At 36.1% G+C, this 22,383-nt stretch overlaps 1 protein-coding gene and 2 long non-coding RNA genes across 5 annotated transcripts in view; all 3 read left to right on the forward strand.

The window, feature by feature from the left end:
* The window catches only part of LOC131016821 (putative late blight resistance protein homolog R1C-3), a 629,159-nt gene extending 607,982 nt beyond the window's left edge, over positions 1–21,177 (forward strand). Inside the window, exons 1-2 of one of the 3 annotated variants that reach the window (XM_057945577.1) lie at positions 18,048–18,633; positions 18,723–21,177. In XM_057945577.1, coding sequence (XP_057801560.1) covers positions 18,352–18,633; positions 18,723–21,086 — 2,646 coding nt within the window. In that variant the 5' untranslated portion in view covers positions 18,048–18,351 and the 3' untranslated portion in view covers positions 21,087–21,177. Of the gene's footprint in view, positions 1–18,047; positions 18,634–18,722 lie in introns of those variants that run through there. The other 2 variants (XM_057945579.1, XM_057945578.1) reach the window with 2 other exon arrangements.
* On the forward strand, positions 1,467–3,411 carry LOC131017077 (uncharacterized). The gene is made up of 3 exons (XR_009099393.1): positions 1,467–1,618; positions 2,504–2,587; positions 3,186–3,411. It is a non-coding gene; the product is annotated as an uncharacterized LOC131017077 (long non-coding RNA).
* LOC131017073 (uncharacterized) lies at positions 9,778–12,887 on the forward strand. The gene is made up of 3 exons (XR_009099389.1): positions 9,778–11,094; positions 11,980–12,063; positions 12,662–12,887. It is a non-coding gene; the product is annotated as an uncharacterized LOC131017073 (long non-coding RNA).
* Positions 21,178–22,383: the final 1,206 nt, after the last annotated feature.

The raw sequence follows: 22,383 nt of genomic DNA on the forward strand, positions 1-22,383 counted from the left end.
AAGTACTAATCATATACTGCTGCAGGATACGAGTCGACTGAGACCCGCCCACGTGCATACTGATCCTTGTACCCTCCCCATCGAGCTCGGACATCCGGTTGGCACGGGCTCGTGTAGAAACAGCCTGAACCTCGGGACGCTGCCAGTATTCCTGGAGTCCAGTCCAGAAATTGGGAGTCATCCAGACGGGTCTAGACATCTCTCTCCCTTGGCGGGTACACTCCTTGAGCTCTTTCTTGTAGTCGCTTATCATGTCAGAGTACCTTTTACGGGCGTTTTTCTCCCACATGACCCTCACGTCATGCTCATCCTCGGGCTGCCAATAAAACTCTTTCTGTTGAAAGAAAGAGAATTAATTTAATATCAAATATTTTAACAATTTAATATGATAAATTTATATGTACTATAAATTTAATTGTACCTGTAACTCACCAAAAAATGTATCCTTCATCGCCGGGGGCGTCAACTTCCATGTGTACCCGCCTGGGTTATCAAATATCTTAAATGCTTGCGTGCAAGCTTTGGACAGGCCGTAGGGCTCCAACAACACACTGTGTACAAGTAATTTTATCACTTAATCATGGTGTACGAGAAACAATAATTTAAACTAAAATACTTACCCAGTCGTAGGATGCCTCTGAAATATAATCCTCCCTGTACTCTCCTTAGCCGATCTCTCTCTGATCACGGCAGCTGTAGGGCCCCTAGGCCTTCTAGCCCGTGAACTACTAGCAGAGGCCTGGGGAGTCTCGGGAGTCCCAGAAATATGCATCCCGGACCCATCAGATGTATCTGCAGTAGCTTCTGGCGCATTACCGCCAGATCGCCTCCTAAATCCCAAGAAACCTCTATGGGTAGACATGATACCTATTGCATACAATTTGTAATGACCCGACTTTTTATTAAGGATTATATACTTTTAAATTACTGATTTAAGGATTGATTATGGTAATTAGGGATCAGCATCCATTAATAAAATACGAACTTATATGAATTTGATAATTTATATATGTGATGATTTATTTTTTTTATTTTCAATAGATGATGCACTCAAAATATATTTTGAGTCCATTAATTTATTGTGGAGAATTTAACACTGAAGTGTTAAATATGAATCTTTTATCGATTGTTTACTTAAGCCCATGAGTAATTTAATTTATGTTAGAGGCAAGCTCAAGTGAATTTTATGCTTCAATGAGAATTAGGCTTATATATCTTAATGTGTTTATATGAGATTAAGCACATATGGTTCTCATTCATCCACATCCCTCTCATTCTTCTATTAAACCAATCACCAATACGTTCACAATTTTCTTCACCTACTACTTCACAATTTTCTTCACCAATACGTTCACAATTTTCTTCACCAATACGTTCACAATTTTCTTCACCTACTACTTCACAATTTTCTTCACCTCTAAAGTCAATCTCCAAATAGAATTTTGCTTCTTTAAAAACCTATTCCACTATCTCAACTCACCCATTCCCACCTCTGCAGCAAGTTTTATAAAGTAATAGAGTGAAGATTATTCATCTCATTCAATTCTTCTTCACAATTGGCTTCTAATCTATGCCATATATAAAATCTGCAGAGACTAATACCATACACCTATTCAAGGTATTCCCGTTTCTATTATATTATGTGAAATTTCTGGGGTATAGATGGGAGTGTGGTGAATATTTGTACAAAGTTTCATGTTATTTGAACTTCGTTTACTACCCTTTTAAAATTTGAGAAGTCTACTGCCCGTATCTGTTGAAACTGTCGTGAGGCAGATGATTAAGTTAACTATTTCAGTAACCATATGTTGATATTTAGCTCTCAAATTTTTATGGTATAAATTTATATGCGTTATCTATCTGCATATAAAATTTGGGGTCATTCCGGAAACGTTTGCTATTTTTCAAAGATCTGGACTTTCAGTTGGCAGAAACTGCCGAATCTGGTAGGCGATGGGAAAATCGCTATATCTCTTAAACTACTTGGAGTTTTTCAACACACTTTTTTTTCAATTAAACTAGACTCAAAGAGGTTTCTATTGAAATAAAATTCGACTCCATACGAGTTCGGAGTAAAAGCAGTTTATTAGTTGAAGTTGAATCTATACAGTTTTGTTGAGATGGAAATGATTCAAAATAATTCCTATTAAGGATTTTAAAGTTTTATTGTTGATAAAATATCACTTTTAGTTTATAAATGAGCTATTGATGTGTATGTATATATATTGGAGATTGGCATTATTAAATGGGGAAAAGGAAAACGTTTTATGTTTATAGAATTATTCTTTATTTATAATAGATAAATAAATGAATAAAATGGAATTTCCTACATCCTCAAAGGTACATGAAGTATTTTGATAAAGGAAGAACGATTGTATATGAGTTAGATATAGTCGTTTAAGGAAATATGGGTAGTTAGAGAAATGAGTGAATAAGTGATTCACTGCATTTGTTGTTATCTTTTCTATTATTCACTCGAACACATGTTTTCGTGTTATCAAAGGTTCAAATAAACAAAAGCGTCTGAGTAACCTATCGCGCTAAGGAAAGAGAATCGTTGTCTTAAGTAGCAAAACACTGCAATCAGGTGGGCATTACTTTTACTACGTATATAGAGATCCCCTACGTATCGTAGGCCTCTTATACTAATGAATGCATGAGATGATCTAACTGTTAATTTCAGTTTCATATATATCAAATGAGTTTAAATGTTACATTCAAGCAAGTTATTTCATGACAAAATCTTTGAGTTAAAGTTATTTCAAGTATTGTCTTGCCATAAAATGTTTAAATTTTAGTATGATATCTATCTGCTTTGGCTTTGCCAATGATGCAATCGAATTCGGGTCCTGAGCAGTTGATAGCTATCCTGCCAGGACTAGTGTACACCAGTGACCGTGAGTCATCTAGCGGGTTGGCCGGTCAAGTGACCGTGAGAGGTGGCCACCTCTCCGGCACACAGTTCCAGATATGATAGATTACAAGAGAACTTAGTCTGCAGACGAACTTTAAGAATCACAAATGAACTTAGTAAGCTTGGGCCTTTTTAGCGAAAAACTCCCTTGCTGTACTGATTATGATGGCATGACAATTTATAGTTTTGAAGCATGTATTTTTATACCTAGGCATACGTGCCCACTGAGTGCTTTTGTACTCAGCCCTGCATATGTTTTCTAAATGTGCAGGTTGAGCTGATGTGATGATGGTGCTGCAATGAGCGGAGTCTCCAGGGTTGTTAATAAATAGTTAACCTGTCTAGAATATGTCTTCATACATATGTCTAGCTACTTTCCGCTGCAAGATGTTGTTGATGTTATAGTATGTTATGTCATACTTTGAGTCTTAAGAGAATGGTTTCATATGATGTATAACTTGATTAATGATATTAATTAAGTTTTATGCTGTCTTTCATAGACTATTTTCAATTGAGTATTCATGAATAAAAATGACGAGTTTTATTAAGATGAGTAAGTTTTACGGCTATAAATGACGCCCCTTTTCTTCCCCTTCTTCTTTAACCCCATCCCTAGTCGTAGATCACTCGGCTTAACTATCCTTAGTTAGGGCGGGCTGTGACAAAGTGGTATCAGAGCGAAGGAAAGCTCTGAATTAGAAGTCTTGAGTTTAGTCTAGAATGAGTCGCTAGACTAATAGTTATTAACAACCGTGAGCTCAGCGCACCATCACACCAGGCTCAACGAGGTATGTAAAATTTCAAAGTTTATTTGACGTTAAATTTTGAAGAGCATGATGTTGAGGTTATATGATGAGTTATGATGTTACACTTTAAAGGTGCATAGTTTGAGTTTGAGGATGACAACATGATTAATAATGAGTTATTATGTTGTAAGAGCATATGTTGATGTTACATGATGAATCATGAGAGCGTTTATATCATATGATGTTATATGATTGAGGATGCATAATTATGAGTTATGATGTGATGTATTTGAGATGTTTTGTGATGAGAATTGTTTGAGCAGTTGTGATAAGTCACGATGATTTAGATGAAGGAATCTAATGTCATTGTTAAGAGAGATTTTTTTTTTACTAAGTAGAAGGATGAAATGAGAACTTAGAGCTAAAGCTTGAGAGAATTAGCAATTGCTTTAAGTACTTGTTGGTTTGAGTTATGAGTTTGAGCTATGAGCTTGAGTATAATAGCATGATTAATGATGAGTTATTAGCATGCTGCAATGAGATATTGTACGATATGTTGAGTTATTTTGTGACGCGAGTTTTGCTCACGCAACCTTAATGGTACTTGAGGAGGTATCATGAGCCATAGTCTTTGGAGATGGCTTTGAGAGAGAATTGTTGAGTTGTCTTACTGAGTCACGATGATTTAGATTAAGGGATCTAATATCATTGTTTAGAGAGATTCCCTACTAAGTAAAGACGGGACGAGATGAGAATTTAGATGTTTTGAGCTTGAGTTTTAAGATAACAGTACTACTTAATAGGAGTTTTGCTAAGTTATGTTTTGTTTATTTTTGTTGCTGGAGCCAAGTAGAGTTAGTTCCTAGAGTCACCTTTAAGTTCTCCTTATAGGTTGGCCAGGACTGTTGGCACTGCACGAAAGTGGACTGTTGTGAGATCGAACTCAGGAAAGATCGGATACGAGGACGAGGCGTACAGTATGTGGTACAGAGATACCCTAGCAGATTTTCAAACACATGTTCATAGACTATGAAAGGATGAAAGCCTTATGGTTGTTACTAGACTGGATGGCATCGTGCACCTAGTCCCCGTGCTACCAATCGAGTGGTAGGATTGAGCAAGGAAGAAAGCCACTCAATATGATGGGACATGTCGTCTTGAGCATTGGACCCACAGGAGATGGGATTTGTTACAGATACCCAGATTTTCTATGCGGATCTACTGACCGGATGCTTGTTTTCTACCAGGGACTCTAGAAGAGTGTAGTAGATATCGAGTCGATCCTTGAGTATCAGTTACCAAAGATGATAAAATGATAAACGATAATGAGGATGAGAAGTAGCCGAGGAGGGCTAGAGTTGATGAGGATGAGAAGAGAAGTCGATGTAGGCTAGAGCTAAGGATGATCTTGAGAGTATGCGCGGTACACCCTCGTTTTTGATTAGTTGCAATTACATTGCGATGTATATAACTTACTTAGGAGATACTGGTACTTGAGATTTTGACATGATGATAGATAAGCATGCGAATATAGTACCCTACTGATGTTAAATAGATGGATGTTCCTAGTGTGCTAAAGTAGCAACTAGATGAGTTAACTGGTAGCAATTACTGTAAGAGGTCCAGACCGAGACATAGTACTATTAATGGTGTCGGTTTAGAAGGGACATTACGATAGATACTATGGTTTTGTAGGGTTTATATAACCCCTTTATGTAAGTCCTCTAAAAAGAGGCATTCTACTGATGGATATATTAGGTTGACCAGAGTGGTCTTTTTGTTAGCATTTCGTGAGTGCTTATTGCCTTACAGATGAATGTTAAGGTGACCGTGAGGGTTTCCTTAAAGTTGAGTTAGTAAATTGAACTTGAGTTTTGAGGATGCTTAGAGCGTTGGTCGAGTTGAGTTTTCCTTTTGTGATTTCAAAAATGCCTCAAAGATGTCATCAAGAGTGTGATGTGAAAGATAGGCGGGATAATTCTCCGCCACCACCACCGCAACATGAGAGGAGAGTCGAAAAATATTGAACTTTCGAAACAAGAGTCTAGAACATAGGACCCTGAGTTTAAGCTTTTAGCTTGCTGGTGTGAACTTAAGTTTTGTTATGTATAGTATGATGAGAATTTAGAAGACCCAGAATTACCAAGTTCGGGATGATGTTTCCCGTGTAACTGGGAAGTGATTATGTTGGACCTGGCCAGTCCACATGATCCAAATCTCAGTAGACGTCTTTTGGGTTTATAAACCCCTGTATTTCAACTTCAGTTTAAAAAAAAAAAAAAAAAATCAGATGGGTTCTCACTCTAGGTCATTTTGTTCGACTTGGTAGTTACTCCTTTCTACCCTCTGGTTATTTATTTGAGTCTCTTGAACAAATTTTCTGCAGCACTTTATATCATTCGAGATTTGAGCCTTTGCAACTTTTGAGTTGTTCTAGTAGATTCTTTTGAGGTATACGACTAAGAAGTGTTAGTATATTGACTTAGTAAGTCACCCAAACTATAGCATGGTTAATTGACTTTCAGTTGTGTCTAAATTAGTTGAGATTAGTATTTCTCCTCTGATTATTATCGACCACTCCTTTTGTTAACAATTTATAGTACAAACCGTAAGGTTGAGAATAAAGACTTGAGTTATTTTGTCTATGCTGATTTCACGATGGAATCATGGAAAAAGTGTTACACATGTGATATGAGAAAAGGAATGTATTGATGATCGTTTTTTTTTTTTTGTTAAAAATAGAATGTCTGGTAGATGAGAAGCTAGAAACGAGGTGGGGACAGAAATGAACCATCACGAAAGATGGATGAACTTTTTCTCGAGTAAAGATTGTTTTATCAATGAAACTAAGAATCCAGTTGAGGGTAAACTCTAGATTAAGACGATGAAGAGAATCTTTGATTTTCTTTGTACCGCACCAGAACGACTTCATATGTTGCATTCCAGTTGACTAGATCTACAGATTTTGGTGGGAGGCCAAAAGAAAAGCAATGACTCAAGAATGTTAGCAAACTTGTCTTAGTAAGACTATAAGACGGACACATATTACATATTTTTTTTTATATCTGCGATAAGTGGAAAGAAACGAAAATGTTCAACCTCAAGCAAAACAAGATGTCTATGACCAAGTACGACCAGATTTGCTGCGACATATCCGTTATGCCCCACAATAGGTGGACATCGATGAATAGATGCTGAAGAAGTTTCGACCTGGCCTAAAGTATGAGATAAGAATGGCATTCGCCAACCACGGTGAGTTTACGTACTTTGAATTACTCAACAAAACTCTAGACGCCAAGGTAGTTATGCTCGGGGATCAACCGACACAAATTCAAACTGAACAAAGTGGTCAAGACATGAAAAAAAAAAAAAAAAAAAAAAAAAAAAAACTTTTCACCCGTAGAAGGGACAACGGTAGTAACGCGTAGTTATATGAACCTGTAATTGAATGTAAGATCACTTAAGGTGGTAGCGAATAACTTGATGTTATACCAATATGGAACGTAGATGTAACCTTAGGAATGGACTGGTTAGCTGAGAATTATATGCTACGATTTATGCATTAAATGAGAAATCTCCTTCAAACCTTCAAGAATAGACGCATTAAGTTTTCAAGAGATAAGTATAAGGAGAGAATATCAGTTATTTCATACATACAAGCCATGAAGGTGATAAATAAGAAACATTACCAAGTTTTCCTTGTATACCTAAACGGATGAGCTAGCACAGAAAGGACAGTTGAGGACGTAGAAGTTATACGTGAATTTCATTATGATTATCCGGAGAACTTACCAAGACTGCCACCCAATAGATAAGTAGAATTTACCATCGACCTAGTACCAGGATCGACACGTGTATCAAAAGCATCGAACAAGATTACTCCAAGGGAGTTGGAGAACCTAGAGATCCAATTGCAGAAAACGACTAGACCTAAGTTTAATCATGTCTAGTGCATTCCCATCAGGAGCGCATATTTTGTATGTTATGAAGAAGTATGGTACTTTAAAAAGGCGCACAGACAATAGAGCGTGGAACAAATTAATACTCAAGAATAAATATCCTTTAGTGAGGGTAGATGAATTGTTTGACCAACTCAAAGGTGCAAATGTGTTTTCCAAGATCGATTGAGGATCGGATGTCATCACCCAAGACAACTTTTAGAACGGGTTATGACCACTACAAGTTTGTAGTTGTGCCATTCAGGCTAACAAATGCCCAGATATATTCATGGGCATCATTGATAGAGTATTCTACCTTCACCTGGATAAGTTCGTCTTAGTGACTCCAAGAATGAAGATGAACATAAGGAACATTTAGGGACCATGTACAAAAGTACTATTGGGTGAACGAATTTATGCCAAATCAGTAGGTGTGAGTTTTGCTCAAGAAAGTGGCATTTTCTGGAACATATTGAATGATTTGAGTTTATATATGTGTTTATATTTATTAAATATTGCACGTATAATTTACTTAGATTAATTTAAACACCAAGGTTCAGATTTGATGAAGGCCGTGAGTCATAAGGCCAGAGACGAGCGATGCTCGATTTTAATTGAGTTATTTTGAGCATGCCAATGTGTTTAGTTAAAAATATTTGTATTTAAATTTTTGGAATTTATTTCCATTAAATACAAATTTTCTAACTATTCGATGATTTATTAAGTTGAGATATGTGGAGTATGTGAAGTCATGTAAGTGAACTAGCAGTGCATATGAGTTAATGCTATGTTAGTAAGACTATATGAATTATTTGAGTATTTATGAGATGAGCATGATTAGTAAGTTATTGAGCTTTTTGAATTACATGAGAAATGCATATAAAATGGCTAAGTATGAGAAATTAGCATGGATTAGATTTATTAGTTTAAATGAGGTAAATAAATTAGAGAAGCATGTTAATTAATTATAGTTGGAATTTAGTATTTAATTACAAAGTCCGAGATTTAATCGAGAACTATGAGCATGATAAATTGTTAAGATATAAATTATTATTTGAGTTTGATATCGATTATGTGTCTAAATGGAGTGAGTGTGAGAGTTATGAATAACGCACATAAATGTTGGTATCTGACACTCGAACAATTGGTGTCGAGTATAAATGATAGTTTACTGATAAAGAGTTTTGATGATTTTGAATTGTAGTGCTAGAAATTCTAAAACCTGATAAGGAATTTGTAGTAGCTGATGAGACAAAGAGGATGGGTTGAACCCGAAAAAGATTATGATTTTGGTATTAACCATCACATGGACAAGACCAATGTAGTAGATGATACAGTGAGCCGGAAGGCCTCGTCTAAGATGTGATAAGATGATGATAGAAGTGATTAAACCACCCAGCTTGAGGAAAATTGTGGTAGGAGCACGAAGGAAGGATGAGAAGTTAAGAGTAAGAATAAGGATAAGAAGTTTCAAGAATTACCACGAGGAATCAAATAATGCTATCTTCTTTGAAGGGAAGATATGCATCTCCATGACAATGAACTTAAGAATAAGATAAAGCCACGACACCCTTATACTATCACCAGGAAGTACTAAGATGTATTAAGATCTAGAAAAAAAATTCTAGTTAGGAGGAATGAAACGAGATGTAACCTCATTTGTTGAGATATGTCTTGCGTGCTAGCAAGTGAAGGTTTTATAACATATCATATTGTTACTTTGAGTATTTGAGCTCATAAAGTCTAGCTTAAAATCGTGTTTGGGACAAACCGAACCCTTAACGAACTAATGGATTTGTCGAGATTGATTTTTCGAATCCTTAAGACTTAAGCAAAGGTTGTCACGAAAGGGGGTAGTCAATGCCCACATGACTCGAGATTCCTTCAATGAATGAATAAAAGTTTATAACGGCATTTTAAGCTAACTGCTTACATGCTCGAAATGGTGGGTCTCCTTACAAACTGTTTAAGTTGCTTTAGGAATACTTTAGAGATATTAGTCGTTATAGTTCCGCTTAAATGACATAGAAATTACTAATAAGGTATGTTAAGGACGACTGAGCTAAACCGGGGTGAAAGCTGAGAACATGTTTTTGCCACTCATTGTGAGAGATATAATATCAGTTATCAATCGACTATCGATAGGTTGGCAAATGAGGCGTTACACGTGAGAAAATATAGATCACCACTTTGTTGGGATGAAATGACTAGATGATTGAAATCATCCGTCAAAATTTGATAGTGAATAAAATAGGGGCCATGATTGACAGAGTCATATGTTGACAAATGACAAATTGACCTATGATGTGAAAGTGGAGAGATAATTTCCATAAAAGTTTCTCCATCAAGAGAAATCATTGGACTCAATGTGAAGGGTAAACCTAAACCCCGTTTTATAGGCTCATACGAGATTGTAGAAAGGATAGGCCCAATAACTTACTGTTTGGCGTTAGCGCTAAGCTTTGAGAATGTGCGTAATGTATCCCATGTGTCGCAATTAGAGAAAAATGTTTACGATTCAAAACATATGATCCATAAGAACAACATTGTTATTAGTCAATATTTGAGTCACGAAGGAAGATCCAAATCTATCTTAGATCGGGAAGTTCAGGTACTAAGGACTAAGTCGATACCGATAGTAAGGGACCTATGAATATAACATGGTCAAGAATAGACTACGGTCTAACAAGAAAGTGAAGTACTCAGAGTTGTTTTCTGCGGTACAAATTTCGGGACGAAATTTCTTTTAAGGGGGATAGTATGTAATGACCCGACTTTTTATTAAGGATTATATACTTTTAAATTACTGATTTAAGGATTGATTATGGTAATTAGGGATCAGCATCCATTAATAAAATACGAACTTATATGAATTTGATAATTTATATATGTGATGATTTATTTTTTTTATTTTCAATAGATGATGCACTCAAAATATATTTTGAGTCCATTAATTTATTGTGGAGAATTTAACACTGAAGTGTTAAATATGAATCTTTTATCGATTGTTTACTTAAGCCCATGAGTAATTTAATTTATGTTAGAGGCAAGCTCAAGTGAATTTTATGCTTCAATGAGAATTAGGCTTATATATCTTAATGTGTTTATATGAGATTAAGCACATATGGTTCTCATTCATCCACATCCCTCTCATTCTTCTATTAAACCAATCACCAATACGTTCACAATTTTCTTCACCTACTACTTCACAATTTTCTTCACCAATACGTTCACAATTTTCTTCACCAATACGTTCACAATTTTCTTCACCTACTACTTCACAATTTTCTTCACCTCTAAAGTCAATCTCCAAATAGAATTTTGCTTCTTTAAAACCTATTCCACTATCTCAACTCACCCATTCCCACCTCTGCAGCAAGTTTTATAAAGTAATAGAGTGAAGATTATTCATCTCATTCAATTCTTCTTCACAATTGGCTTCTAATCTATGCCATATATAAAATCTGCAGAGACTAATACCATACACCTATTCAAGGTATTCCCGTTTCTATTATATTATGTGAAATTTCTGGGGTATAGATGGGAGTGTGGTGAATATTTGTACAAAGTTTCATGTTATTTGAACTTCGTTTACTACCCTTTTAAAATTTGAGAAGTCTACTGCCCGTATCTGTTGAAACTGTCGTGAGGCAGATGATTAAGTTAACTATTTCAGTAACCATATGTTGATATTTAGCTCTCAAATTTTTATGGTATAAATTTATATGCGTTATCTATCTGCATATAAAATTTGGGGTCATTCCGGAAACGTTTGCTATTTTTCAAAGATCTGGACTTTCAGTTGGCAGAAACTGCCGAATCTGGTAGGCGATGGGAAAATCGCTATATCTCTTAAACTACTTGGAGTTTTTCAACACACTTTTTTTTCAATTAAACTAGACTCAAAGAGGTTTCTATTGAAATAAAATTCGACTCCATACGAGTTCGGAGTAAAAGCAGTTTATTAGTTGAAGTTGAATCTATACAGTTTTGTTGAGATGGAAATGATTCAAAATAATTCCTATTAAGGATTTTAAAGTTTTATTGTTGATAAAATATCACTTTTAGTTTATAAATGAGCTATTGATGTGTATGTATATATATTGGAGATTGGCATTATTAAATGGGGAAAAGGAAAACGTTTTATGTTTATAGAATTATTCTTTATTTATAATAGATAAATAAATGAATAAAATGGAATTTCCTACATCCTCAAAGGTACATGAAGTATTTTGATAAAGGAAGAACGATTGTATATGAGTTAGATATAGTCGTTTAAGGAAATATGGGTAGTTAGAGAAATGAGTGAATAAGTGATTCACTGCATTTGTTGTTATCTTTTCTATTATTCACTCGAACACATGTTTTCGTGTTATCAAAGGTTCAAATAAACAAAAGCGTCTGAGTAACCTATCGCGCTAAGGAAAGAGAATCGTTGTCTTAAGTAGCAAAACACTGCAATCAGGTGGGCATTACTTTTACTACGTATATAGAGATCCCCTACGTATCGTAGGCCTCTTATACTAATGAATGCATGAGATGATCTAACTGTTAATTTCAGTTTCATATATATCAAATGAGTTTAAATGTTACATTCAAGCAAGTTATTTCATGACAAAATCTTTGAGTTAAAGTTATTTCAAGTATTGTCTTGCCATAAAATGTTTAAATTTTAGTATGATATCTATCTGCTTTGGCTTTGCCAATGATGCAATCGAATTCGGGTCCTGAGCAGTTGATAGCTATCCTGCCAGGACTAGTGTACACCAGTGACCGTGAGTCATCTAGCGGGTTGGCCGGTCAAGTGACCGTGAGAGGTGGCCACCTCTCCGGCACACAGTTCCAGATATGATAGATTACAAGAGAACTTAGTCTGCAGACGAACTTTAAGAATCACAAATGAACTTAGTAAGCTTGGGCCTTTTTAGCGAAAAACTCCCTTGCTGTACTGATTATGATGGCATGACAATTTATAGTTTTGAAGCATGTATTTTTATACCTAGGCATACGTGCCCACTGAGTGCTTTTGTACTCAGCCCTGCATATGTTTTCTAAATGTGCAGGTTGAGCTGATGTGATGATGGTGCTGCAATGAGCGGAGTCTCCAGGGTTGTTAATAAATAGTTAACCTGTCTAGAATATGTCTTCATACATATGTCTAGCTACTTTCCGCTGCAAGATGTTGTTGATGTTATAGTATGTTATGTCATACTTTGAGTCTTAAGAGAATGGTTTCATATGATGTATAACTTGATTAATGATATTAATTAAGTTTTATGCTGTCTTTCATAGACTATTTTCAATTGAGTATTCATGAATAAAAATGACGAGTTTTATTAAGATGAGTAAGTTTTACGGCTATAAATGACGCCCCTTTTCTTCCCCTTCTTCTTTAACCCCATCCCTAGTCGTAGATCACTCGGCTTAACTATCCTTAGTTAGGGCGGGCTGTGACACAATTACATTAACAAATATATAGCCAAATATAACATTAACAGTAACTAACAAATATAACAAATTTATTCTCAAATTCAACCAAAATGTGCATTTACATTTATTCATAATCATCACTACTATCATCATCACTATCGTTATATGTCAACGGGGGATCCTCGTCTTCTGGTTCACCGTCATCTTCAATCTCAACGACTCCACCGAGGGGATGAAGAAGAAGTGGTTGTTCAATGCCTACACTTGTGTGAGTAGACATAATAGTAACCACTTCTTCTTGAAATGGTTGATCTAATGTTGATGTAGATGCTGCAGTAGATATTTCAACCTTTGATCTTGCGTTGACTTTGCATGCTGACCACCAATTTTTCTTTGATTGGTTCGTACTGGGATTGGGACAGTAAAACACTTGAACTACCTGACTCGCCAAAACAAAGGGATCATACTTCTTATATCTTCTTGTGTGGTTCACTGAAGAAGAAACTTAACTCTGTAATTGCCTCCCAAACATTCTTAGGAAGAAGTTCTTTAAAAGCAACAGGCAGAAGGATTTGCATGAACACGTGACAGTCGTGACTTTTCATGTTGTGCATCTTCAGGGCGTTCATGTCAACGCATCTACTAATATTTGACACATACCCATCGGGAAACTTAAGACTCTTGATCCATTGAAGTAATATCTTCTTCTCTTCCCTGTCAAGCGTATAACATGCTTTCGGATACTGTCGGGTTCCATCCACTTTCTTCAACTCTTTCCGCTTGCAGAAGGTGTTCAATTCTTCTCTAGATTTTTATGTATCTTTTGTCTTCCCCTTCACATTCAGGACAGTATTAAACACGTTATCAAACACATTTTTCTCAATGTGCATGACATCCAGATTATGTCGAATCAAAAGATGTCTCCAATAGGATAGATCCCAAAATATGCTTTTCTTTTTCCACCCTACATGTTGATATTTGGCGAGTTGAGCGTTCCTGCCATCGAAGTCTTCGGTAACCTTCACGAAGCCCAACCCCTCAATTTGATTCAAGATTTCTATTCTTGATCTTTGTTCTGGTGGACCAACATTGCAGGTCTTATTCTTCAAGAATGAAGTTTTGTTTCTCCTAAACACATGGTTAGGAGGTAAGAACTTCCGATGATTATCAAACCACGATTGTTTTCCACTCATCGGTAAAGTGAATGCTTCTGTATTCTCCATGCAGTGTGGACATGCCAATTTCTCAGCTGTACCCCACCCAGACAACATAGCGTACGCTGAAAAATCACTGATAGTCCATATCAGAGTTGCTCGCATCTGGAAATTTTGCTTCAACGATATATCGTAAGTGTTCACACCAACCTCCCACAGAGATTTTAACTCTTGTATCAGTGGCTGTAAGAAAACGTCCAACTTCATCTTTGGGTTTGATGGCCCAGGCACGAGGACTGTGAGGAACATGAATTGTTCTTTCATGCACAACCACGGAGGCAAATTATACGGCGTGACAATAACTGGCCAAAAAGAATATTGACGCCTTGATTGTGCAAATGGGGCAAAACCATCTGTAGAGAGGCCCAATCTCACATTTCTGATCTCCTCGGCGAATTCAGAAAGACTGAATTCAAGTGTTTCCATGCCGGAGAGTCGGCCGGGTGGCGCATTATCCCATCGTCTGTGGATGTCGAATGCCACCGCATATTTTCAGCAGTTACAGGAGATGCAAACAATCTCTGCAATCGGGGCGTCAAGGGAAAATAGTGCATCTGTTTGGCGGGCACCTGTTTCTTTCGGCGACTTCTAGATGCACGTAAATTCTCCTTATATCGTGATTGGTCACAGAACATACAACTATGTAGCTCACTAGTTTCCCCCCAATACAACATGCAGTTATTAACACAACAATCAATCTTCTCTACCGGCAAACCCAAACCACGCAGATTTCTTTTCGTACTATAGAAGTCTTCTGGATAGTTGTTACCCTGCGGTAAAACAGCTTTCATCATCGAAGACATCTGATTGTAAGTCCTCTCTGACATGTGGCTTTCAGCCTTTATGCTCATGAATTGAGTCATCCAACTTAATTGTGTGTACGTGTCACATCCTGCGTACAATGGAGTATCCGCTGCATCCAACATGTTATAAATCTGTTGAGCGTCATTATTGGGCGGCTGCTCTAGATTTGGAGGATCTTGATAATTACTAGGTCCAGCATGGTCATGCACCATCCTTTCGTAATTATTGTATAATCCATCATCCTCATCCATTATAACATGTTCTCTCGGCATATACAGCGGTGCTTCCCCGTGAGAAACCCAATTTGTGTAACTCAGGACAAATCCACGCCTACTAACATGTTTTCTGACCGTAGGTACATCTAAATACGCTTGATTCTTGCACTTCTTACACGGGCACCTAATGTTACCTTGTCCATCTGTGTACGCCGTTTGATTTCTCGCCACTCAAGGAAAAATTCAAGCCCCATTTCAAATGCAGTACGATCATTGTATCTCGCGTACATCCACATACGATTATCACTCATTCTTGCAAATTCTAATTGAAAAAAACAAATAAAATATAATAAATTACTTGGAATCTAACAAAATTTCGACAGCATAACCCCACTATCCTAACTACCAAGTGCTCGACTCTACCAGCAGCTATAGTGACCATAGTGGTCCTAATTTACTAAGCCTATACTAGGTCTACCCGGCCCCCCAATGTCGAAGCAATAATACAATACAAATAAAAGTAATAAAAATCAGGGTAATTAAATTAAAAACAATCATTTGTTGGGAGAAGATCCTTAAGAAATAATCAATTTCTATCCCAAAGGGAGAAGATCCTTAAGAAATTGATTAAATCTATCCCACAATATATATAATAACATAACATTTCATAAACACATAGCACATAACATTTAATTTAACAAAATTATCCAGCATATATAAATTATTCTAACAAACAACTTAAACTAACAACTTAAACTAATTGATTAAAATTAATATAATTTAAAATTAATCATGCTTCATAATTTAAAATTAAACTAACAACATATATTAATTGATTAATATAATTTAAAATTAATCATGCTTCAATTAATATAATTTAAAATTATTCATGCTTCATATAATTTATTTATAAACAAAGCCAATTATAAATTAATTATTAACTATATATAACAAATAAATCTATTTAATTAACATATAAATAGATAAATAAATTCATAAATAATTAAATAAATAAATAAGAGAAGCGTACGGTGGTGGTTTTCGGCGGGTATCGTGAAGAAGGCGGCGAAACGAGGTCGTCGAACTACAATAAAGAATATAAGTGAAAATTAAATAATTATATATATATATATATATATATATAATTAAAATATAAGTGAAATAGATCTAGAGAGAGAGAGAGTTACCTGGGCGGTCGGCGGCGGCGGTCGGAAGCAGCAGCAGCAGGGGGGGAAGCCGGGGGGGGGGGGGGGGGGGGTTCTGTTTTGTTGTGCGGCGCAAAAGTGAAAAAAGAAGGAATACACGTGACCTATATTTACACATTACCGACGGCACGGCGCAATCGCCGTCGGTAATTGTGTAAAATTAAAGTTTTATTGCAAATTTAAAAATCATCGGCGGCGTCGCCGTCGCTAATTACCGACGGTGATTTTGCCGTCGGTAATTGTCCGGTAATTTCGAAAGTGCGGGTCGCCTGAAATGCCGCCGCCGTGCCGCCGGTAATTACCGACGGCAAAATCGCCGCCGGTAATTTTCGTCGCTATTTACGCGTTTTTTTGTAGTGTTCACTTGTGTAATTAAAAAATATATATCTAGCTAGCATAGTGACCATTAAAGCAAGTGAACATATAAAGTACGAGGCACAACATAAATAAGGTGAAGAGCTAGAAAAACAACTTTCTATCAATTTCAACCATCATCAAAGATATACAGCTAGAAATTTGACGATACCTTAGTCTTTTTATACGATATCTGAACTGCTAGCTCAAATGTGAACTTACCATATATAAGTGGAGCATGAATTTGAAATCCTTGACACCAACAAAAACACTCACAACTAAGCCAAGAATCACTCAGCATGCAAAATACCACAAAACAATCATACATCCACATTCCACACAAGCATCTACAAACGCAAACAATTCCATTTGGGGCTTGAGGGTTGGACTTCTATTTGGGCCGTTTCCTTTTAAATTTAGCTGGCCCAATTTCCTTTTATTTTTATTTGATTGGGCTGACGTATACAATAGCATTTGGGCCGGTTTTTATTTTTATTCGGCTGGACCCGATTTTGTTTTCTATTTAATTCATTGGGCTGGGCGTGTTGGGATTGAGCTCCCTTATTTAAAATTTAAAAATTTTAAAGATGTAAAATATTTTTCGTGCATGACACGAATGGAAAATCTAGTTTGAATTAATTGGTAGTGGAAATTGATGCTTAAAATTTTACAACTCCCTTTGTCCTTTAAATATTTTAAAAAGAATAAAAAAAAACAAAAAAAAATACATGAAGTTAAAGAAAAAGAAAAAAAGAAGATATAATTTATAAATAAACTTTTAATTTTATTACAATCACAAGTTTGCTATTCAATTTTGAATTTGATTTCCAATTGAAAGTTGAATCTTTAAGATAGATTTTTTAGAAATATGTTGCATTTTTTGTCATGCTTAAATAACTGCTCTCTTCCTTCTTCTTCTTCTTCTTCTTTTTTTTTTTTTTTTTTTTAAGGGAAATAACTACTTCTCTTCCTGGTACAACATTGAGCTTGTTTTTTCGACCATTTTTGTTGCTGAATTCCCTTGTCTTTCAATATGTTTAGGCGGATCCTGACATGTACTTCAGGATTTAAAAAAAGAAAAAAACGTCAATTAGATTCAAACAAAACAAAACAAAATATGACAACTTTCCCAACTTGCAATTTTTTTTTTTTTTCAAAATTCCATATTTTATATACCAACTTGACGACTTGTATGTTGTTTTCTAAATTAATCTTGTACAAATCTACCCACTGTCTTCAACCTATTCGGAAATTTCAAAGGTGAATACCAACCAAGTTGAGCATCATTAATCATAGTTTATTCTTGGATGCATGAATTAGAACATGGAAATCAGCATCACTCACCTACTCTACTCATATATTCTTATTTTTAAAGACTTGAATCAGCGCATAGTTAAATGACGTCAAGGACACATTGTTTGTGATAATAATTGAGGAGATATAGCCATTTTACACATTGTTTTTGCTGAACCTAAACTCAGATTCCATCAAATTCTTTCTCAGAAAAATATACAGTGTTTTTCCTTGGATCATGGCGGCATATGCAGCCTTGGTTTCTCTTATGCATATCATTGATAAAATCGAGCATCACCATTCCCCTCCAGTTTCTATCGACAAACAACAAGTTGAATCTCTCACTCAAATTCTTACCTTTTTGCAGGAATTTCTTGAAAGTTATAAGTCCCCTGTTGCCGACGGAGATGAAGCTGATCCGCTGGAGATGCGTATCGCAGATGCAGCTCATGCTGTTGAAGATGTTATCGAATCACATATTGTGAACGTGATTAAACTGGGTAGATCTAGTCCCAATGAAGTCAGTTTCATCAACTTCTATCAAGATCTACGACAAGTGATTGAAGAAATGAATCTCTAACTCAAATTATTAATTACCTATTCTTGCAGGAATTTCTCCAAGGCTATGTTGTAGATGCAGCTCATGCGGCTGAAGAAGTGAATTCTAGAGAGGAAGTCAGTTGCATCGACTTCTATCAAGATCTACAGAAAGTGATTGAAGAAATGAATGTGATCAAGAAGGAAGCCATGGAGACTTCAGCTGAAGCTCAGCTGCAGAGGAAGGTCTCCTCGACTCATGCTGGCTCCTTGACGTCCTCTTCCAATGTGAAGGAAAGCAAGATGGTGGGCTTTGATGACGTGCAACTTCAACTCTTGGATTGGCTCACTGGAGGGAACCGTAACCGCCAAATAATCTCAATCACAGGGATGGGCGGGATTGGTAAGACCACTCTTGCCCGACATATATTTGAGCATGCCCTTGTTAAGCAACATTTTGATATTCGTGCGTGGACTACAATTTCTCAAACTTATAATGTTAGAGAAACACTTAGAGAAGTTCTTTACCAAGTGAGCGGACATTCGAGGAATGACTTGAGTGATGAGAACAAATTGGGAGAAAAATTGCACAAGTATTTATGGGGTAGGAGGTACATTATAATATTGGATGATATGTGGAGTGTAGAGGTGTGGGACAAGATGAGGGTTTTCTTTCCCGATTACAATAATGGGAGTCGAGTGATCGTAACAACTAGGCTCTCAAACTTGGCTGCCGAGTTGACAGGGTCTAACAGCATAGGTATGAGATTTTTAGATGATGTTTGTAGCTGGAGTTTGTTCTCCAAAACTGTATTTGGGGATGAGGTTTTTCCTCTTCAACTCAAGGAAATCGGAAAGAAAATCGTGGGGAAGTGTAAGGGACTTCCTTTGTCGATTGCTGTGATTGGGGGTCTTTTGGCAAAATCCGAACTTACACTTGAATATTGGGAGCACATAGAGGAAAACATAAGCTCAATAGTGAATTCTGAGAATGATGAATATTGCTTGAGAGTATTGAAACTGAGCTATGACCATTTGCCTGCCTATCTGAAGCCTTGTTTTTTGTACATGGGGATGTTTGGGGAAGATGAGGAAATTTGGGTTGCAAAACTCATGAGGTTATGGGTTTCTGAAGGCTTTCTTAAACCAATAATCAATAAAAGCTCGAAAACAATTGCCAAGGAGTATTTGAAGGAGCTAGTCGATAGAAACCTCATTCTAGTTGATGAGTTGGGGGCAGTTGGGAATATAAAGTACTGCAAAATGCATGATTTAGTGAGAGATCTATCATTTCAAGAAGCTGAAAAGCAGAGGTTTTATTATGTGTTAGGGCAACATTGTCCTCGAGGGATAAATAGCCAACGCCGCATTCTTATTCCCAGAAGAACTTCAGCTATGACAGTCCGGGATGCCATGGAAACTATGTCGTCACGTGCTCGTTCTTTCATATGTCATGCTGATACGGTTCAAGAATTGCTAGATTTCATATTTTTGAGGACACTGAGTGTATATGAGTATTCCAAAGGGTATTTAGATGAAAATGTGTTTCAAATGGTGAACTTGAGGTACCTTTCGGGTGAATTTCGTGAGGGGTTCCAAATCCCTTCTTCAATTAGTCTGCTCTGGAATCTACACACACTAATTGTTTCTTGTTGGATGGAATCTGCACCAGTAGAAATTTGGAAAATGCATCAGCTCAAGCATGTCGAGTTCAGAAATGGAGGAATGTATCTCCCAAATCCTTCGAGCGGGGATAGTGATGTTATGATGGAGAATCTAGAGACGCTCAAAGGAGTGATTGATTTCAACTTGAATGAAGAAGTGATTAAGAGAATTCCCAATATCAAGAAACTGTCTATAAGATACGTGCATAAAGTAATGGAGTACAGAGTGAAGTGCCTCAGCTATCTTCAATGTCTGAGTGAGCTGGAAAGCTTGACGTGCATTATTCAACATGGAAGTGATGAGTATCTGCAGAGTATTAGCTTCCCGCACTCACTCAAGAAGCTGTATCTTCAATGCGGAAACTTCTATTTGGAGGAAATTCTGGAAAAGATAGCTTCATTGCCACATCTTGAGAAGCTCAAATTGTTCAAGGGGCAGTTTGCAACACGCAGTTGGGAAATAGTTGAAGGCCAATTCCCCAGCCTCAAATACTTGATATTGTGGGATTGTGAGGATATGGAATGTTGGACGTTAGAGGGCTCCTGCTTGCCACGCCTTGAGCAACTTCATCTCTGGGACATGGCGTCGTTGGAGGAGTTCCCTTCAGAAATTGGAGAAATACCAAACCTCAAATCAATTGAATTGTACAGATGCAGTGAATCAATGGCTGTGTCTTTAAAAAAGATAGTAGAGGAACAAGAGGAATCACAAGGAGAGCCATCCATTCATGTTCTAGTTAATGGATCCCAACTTTCGTGTAGTTTGATGTGATGAGGAATTCAATTGCATGTGGGAATATACTAATTTGAGTGATTAATTTTCCTTATAACTTTATATTTAGCTTGTTTTTAATTATTTTTAATTTTTAGCAACATAAATCATATGCTTAATTAGTATCTATAATCTATACCTACTATAAAAGTGTCTGGTTTTACCAAATTTAGTTTGCCTATTATGTCCTTATTTTTTAATCTATTTTAAGGGCAACAATGTAATAGTATCGTATTATTCTAATCACAAACATACAGTAAACTCATTCCAATCACACTTTTAAATAAGTTTAAACTATTTAAAATTACTCAATGTATAAAAGTTGCACGTCCCTCAATTTCAGCAATCACCTCTGTTTAGTGTTCGCTGACTTGATCTTCATCCATAAGCTTTAGGGATATTTCTAACTTTGTCTAATTTTAACACCCATTTTGTGATTTTTATGGACAACTTTTTTCTTGTATGAGTGACCTAGTTGATTGAATGACAACCAAGTATCTTGGGAAAAAGAATATCAACATTGTTCATAAAACAATAGACATATACACGTGATAAAGCACACAATGTTATCACTCTTCAAAACATATAAATTGTGGGAAATTTGAAAATTTTAAGTTGTTTGAATGAAATTTTAGAGATTGGCAGATTTCTTTTTGTTGGTTTTCAGGATAATGGCAGCCAAAAACTAACGCCATAATGAAATCAAAATTTTCAGTTTATTTTTTTTATTTTTTTAATTCCTTTAAATTTCAGTCTGTGCGGATTCTTTTAAATTTCATATAATTGCCATGTTGTATTTTCGAAAATACAATAATTAAATAATCTGAAAATATAAATAAAAAGTAAAGTGAAAGGAAAAAAAAATCATTTTTCTTGGTAAAATTAAGAACAATAAAAATTTCCTTAAACACAATACTAAACATACTAAACACGTGTGACACACACATCATTATCTTAATTTTATTCTCCTTAATCTCTGTGCCGAAAATGCATAGGCTATAAATAATGTGACGCAGGAACTACAATATCTGATTATCATATTGTAACATCCAACTTACCTAAAGGCTAAAAACAAGAGCAAGCAAAGCAAAGCAGAGCAATCGATTATTTATCTTGTGCAAATGTACTTTGTGTATAGTATTTTATTTGTGAAAATGGTATCCTTCTTATCAAAAGCAATAAAGCAGTAGTATTTTCAAGAACACGACCGAAGAAAGTGAAGTTACCAACAGACAAAAGATTAGTGTGTTCTTTATTTAAATACATAACTAAACAGACAAGATTAATGTGTGGTTTT

This window comes from Salvia miltiorrhiza, chromosome 3, assembly GCF_028751815.1.
Source record: "Salvia miltiorrhiza cultivar Shanhuang (shh) chromosome 3, IMPLAD_Smil_shh, whole genome shotgun sequence".
NCBI lineage: Eukaryota > Viridiplantae > Streptophyta > Magnoliopsida > Lamiales > Lamiaceae > Salvia > Salvia miltiorrhiza.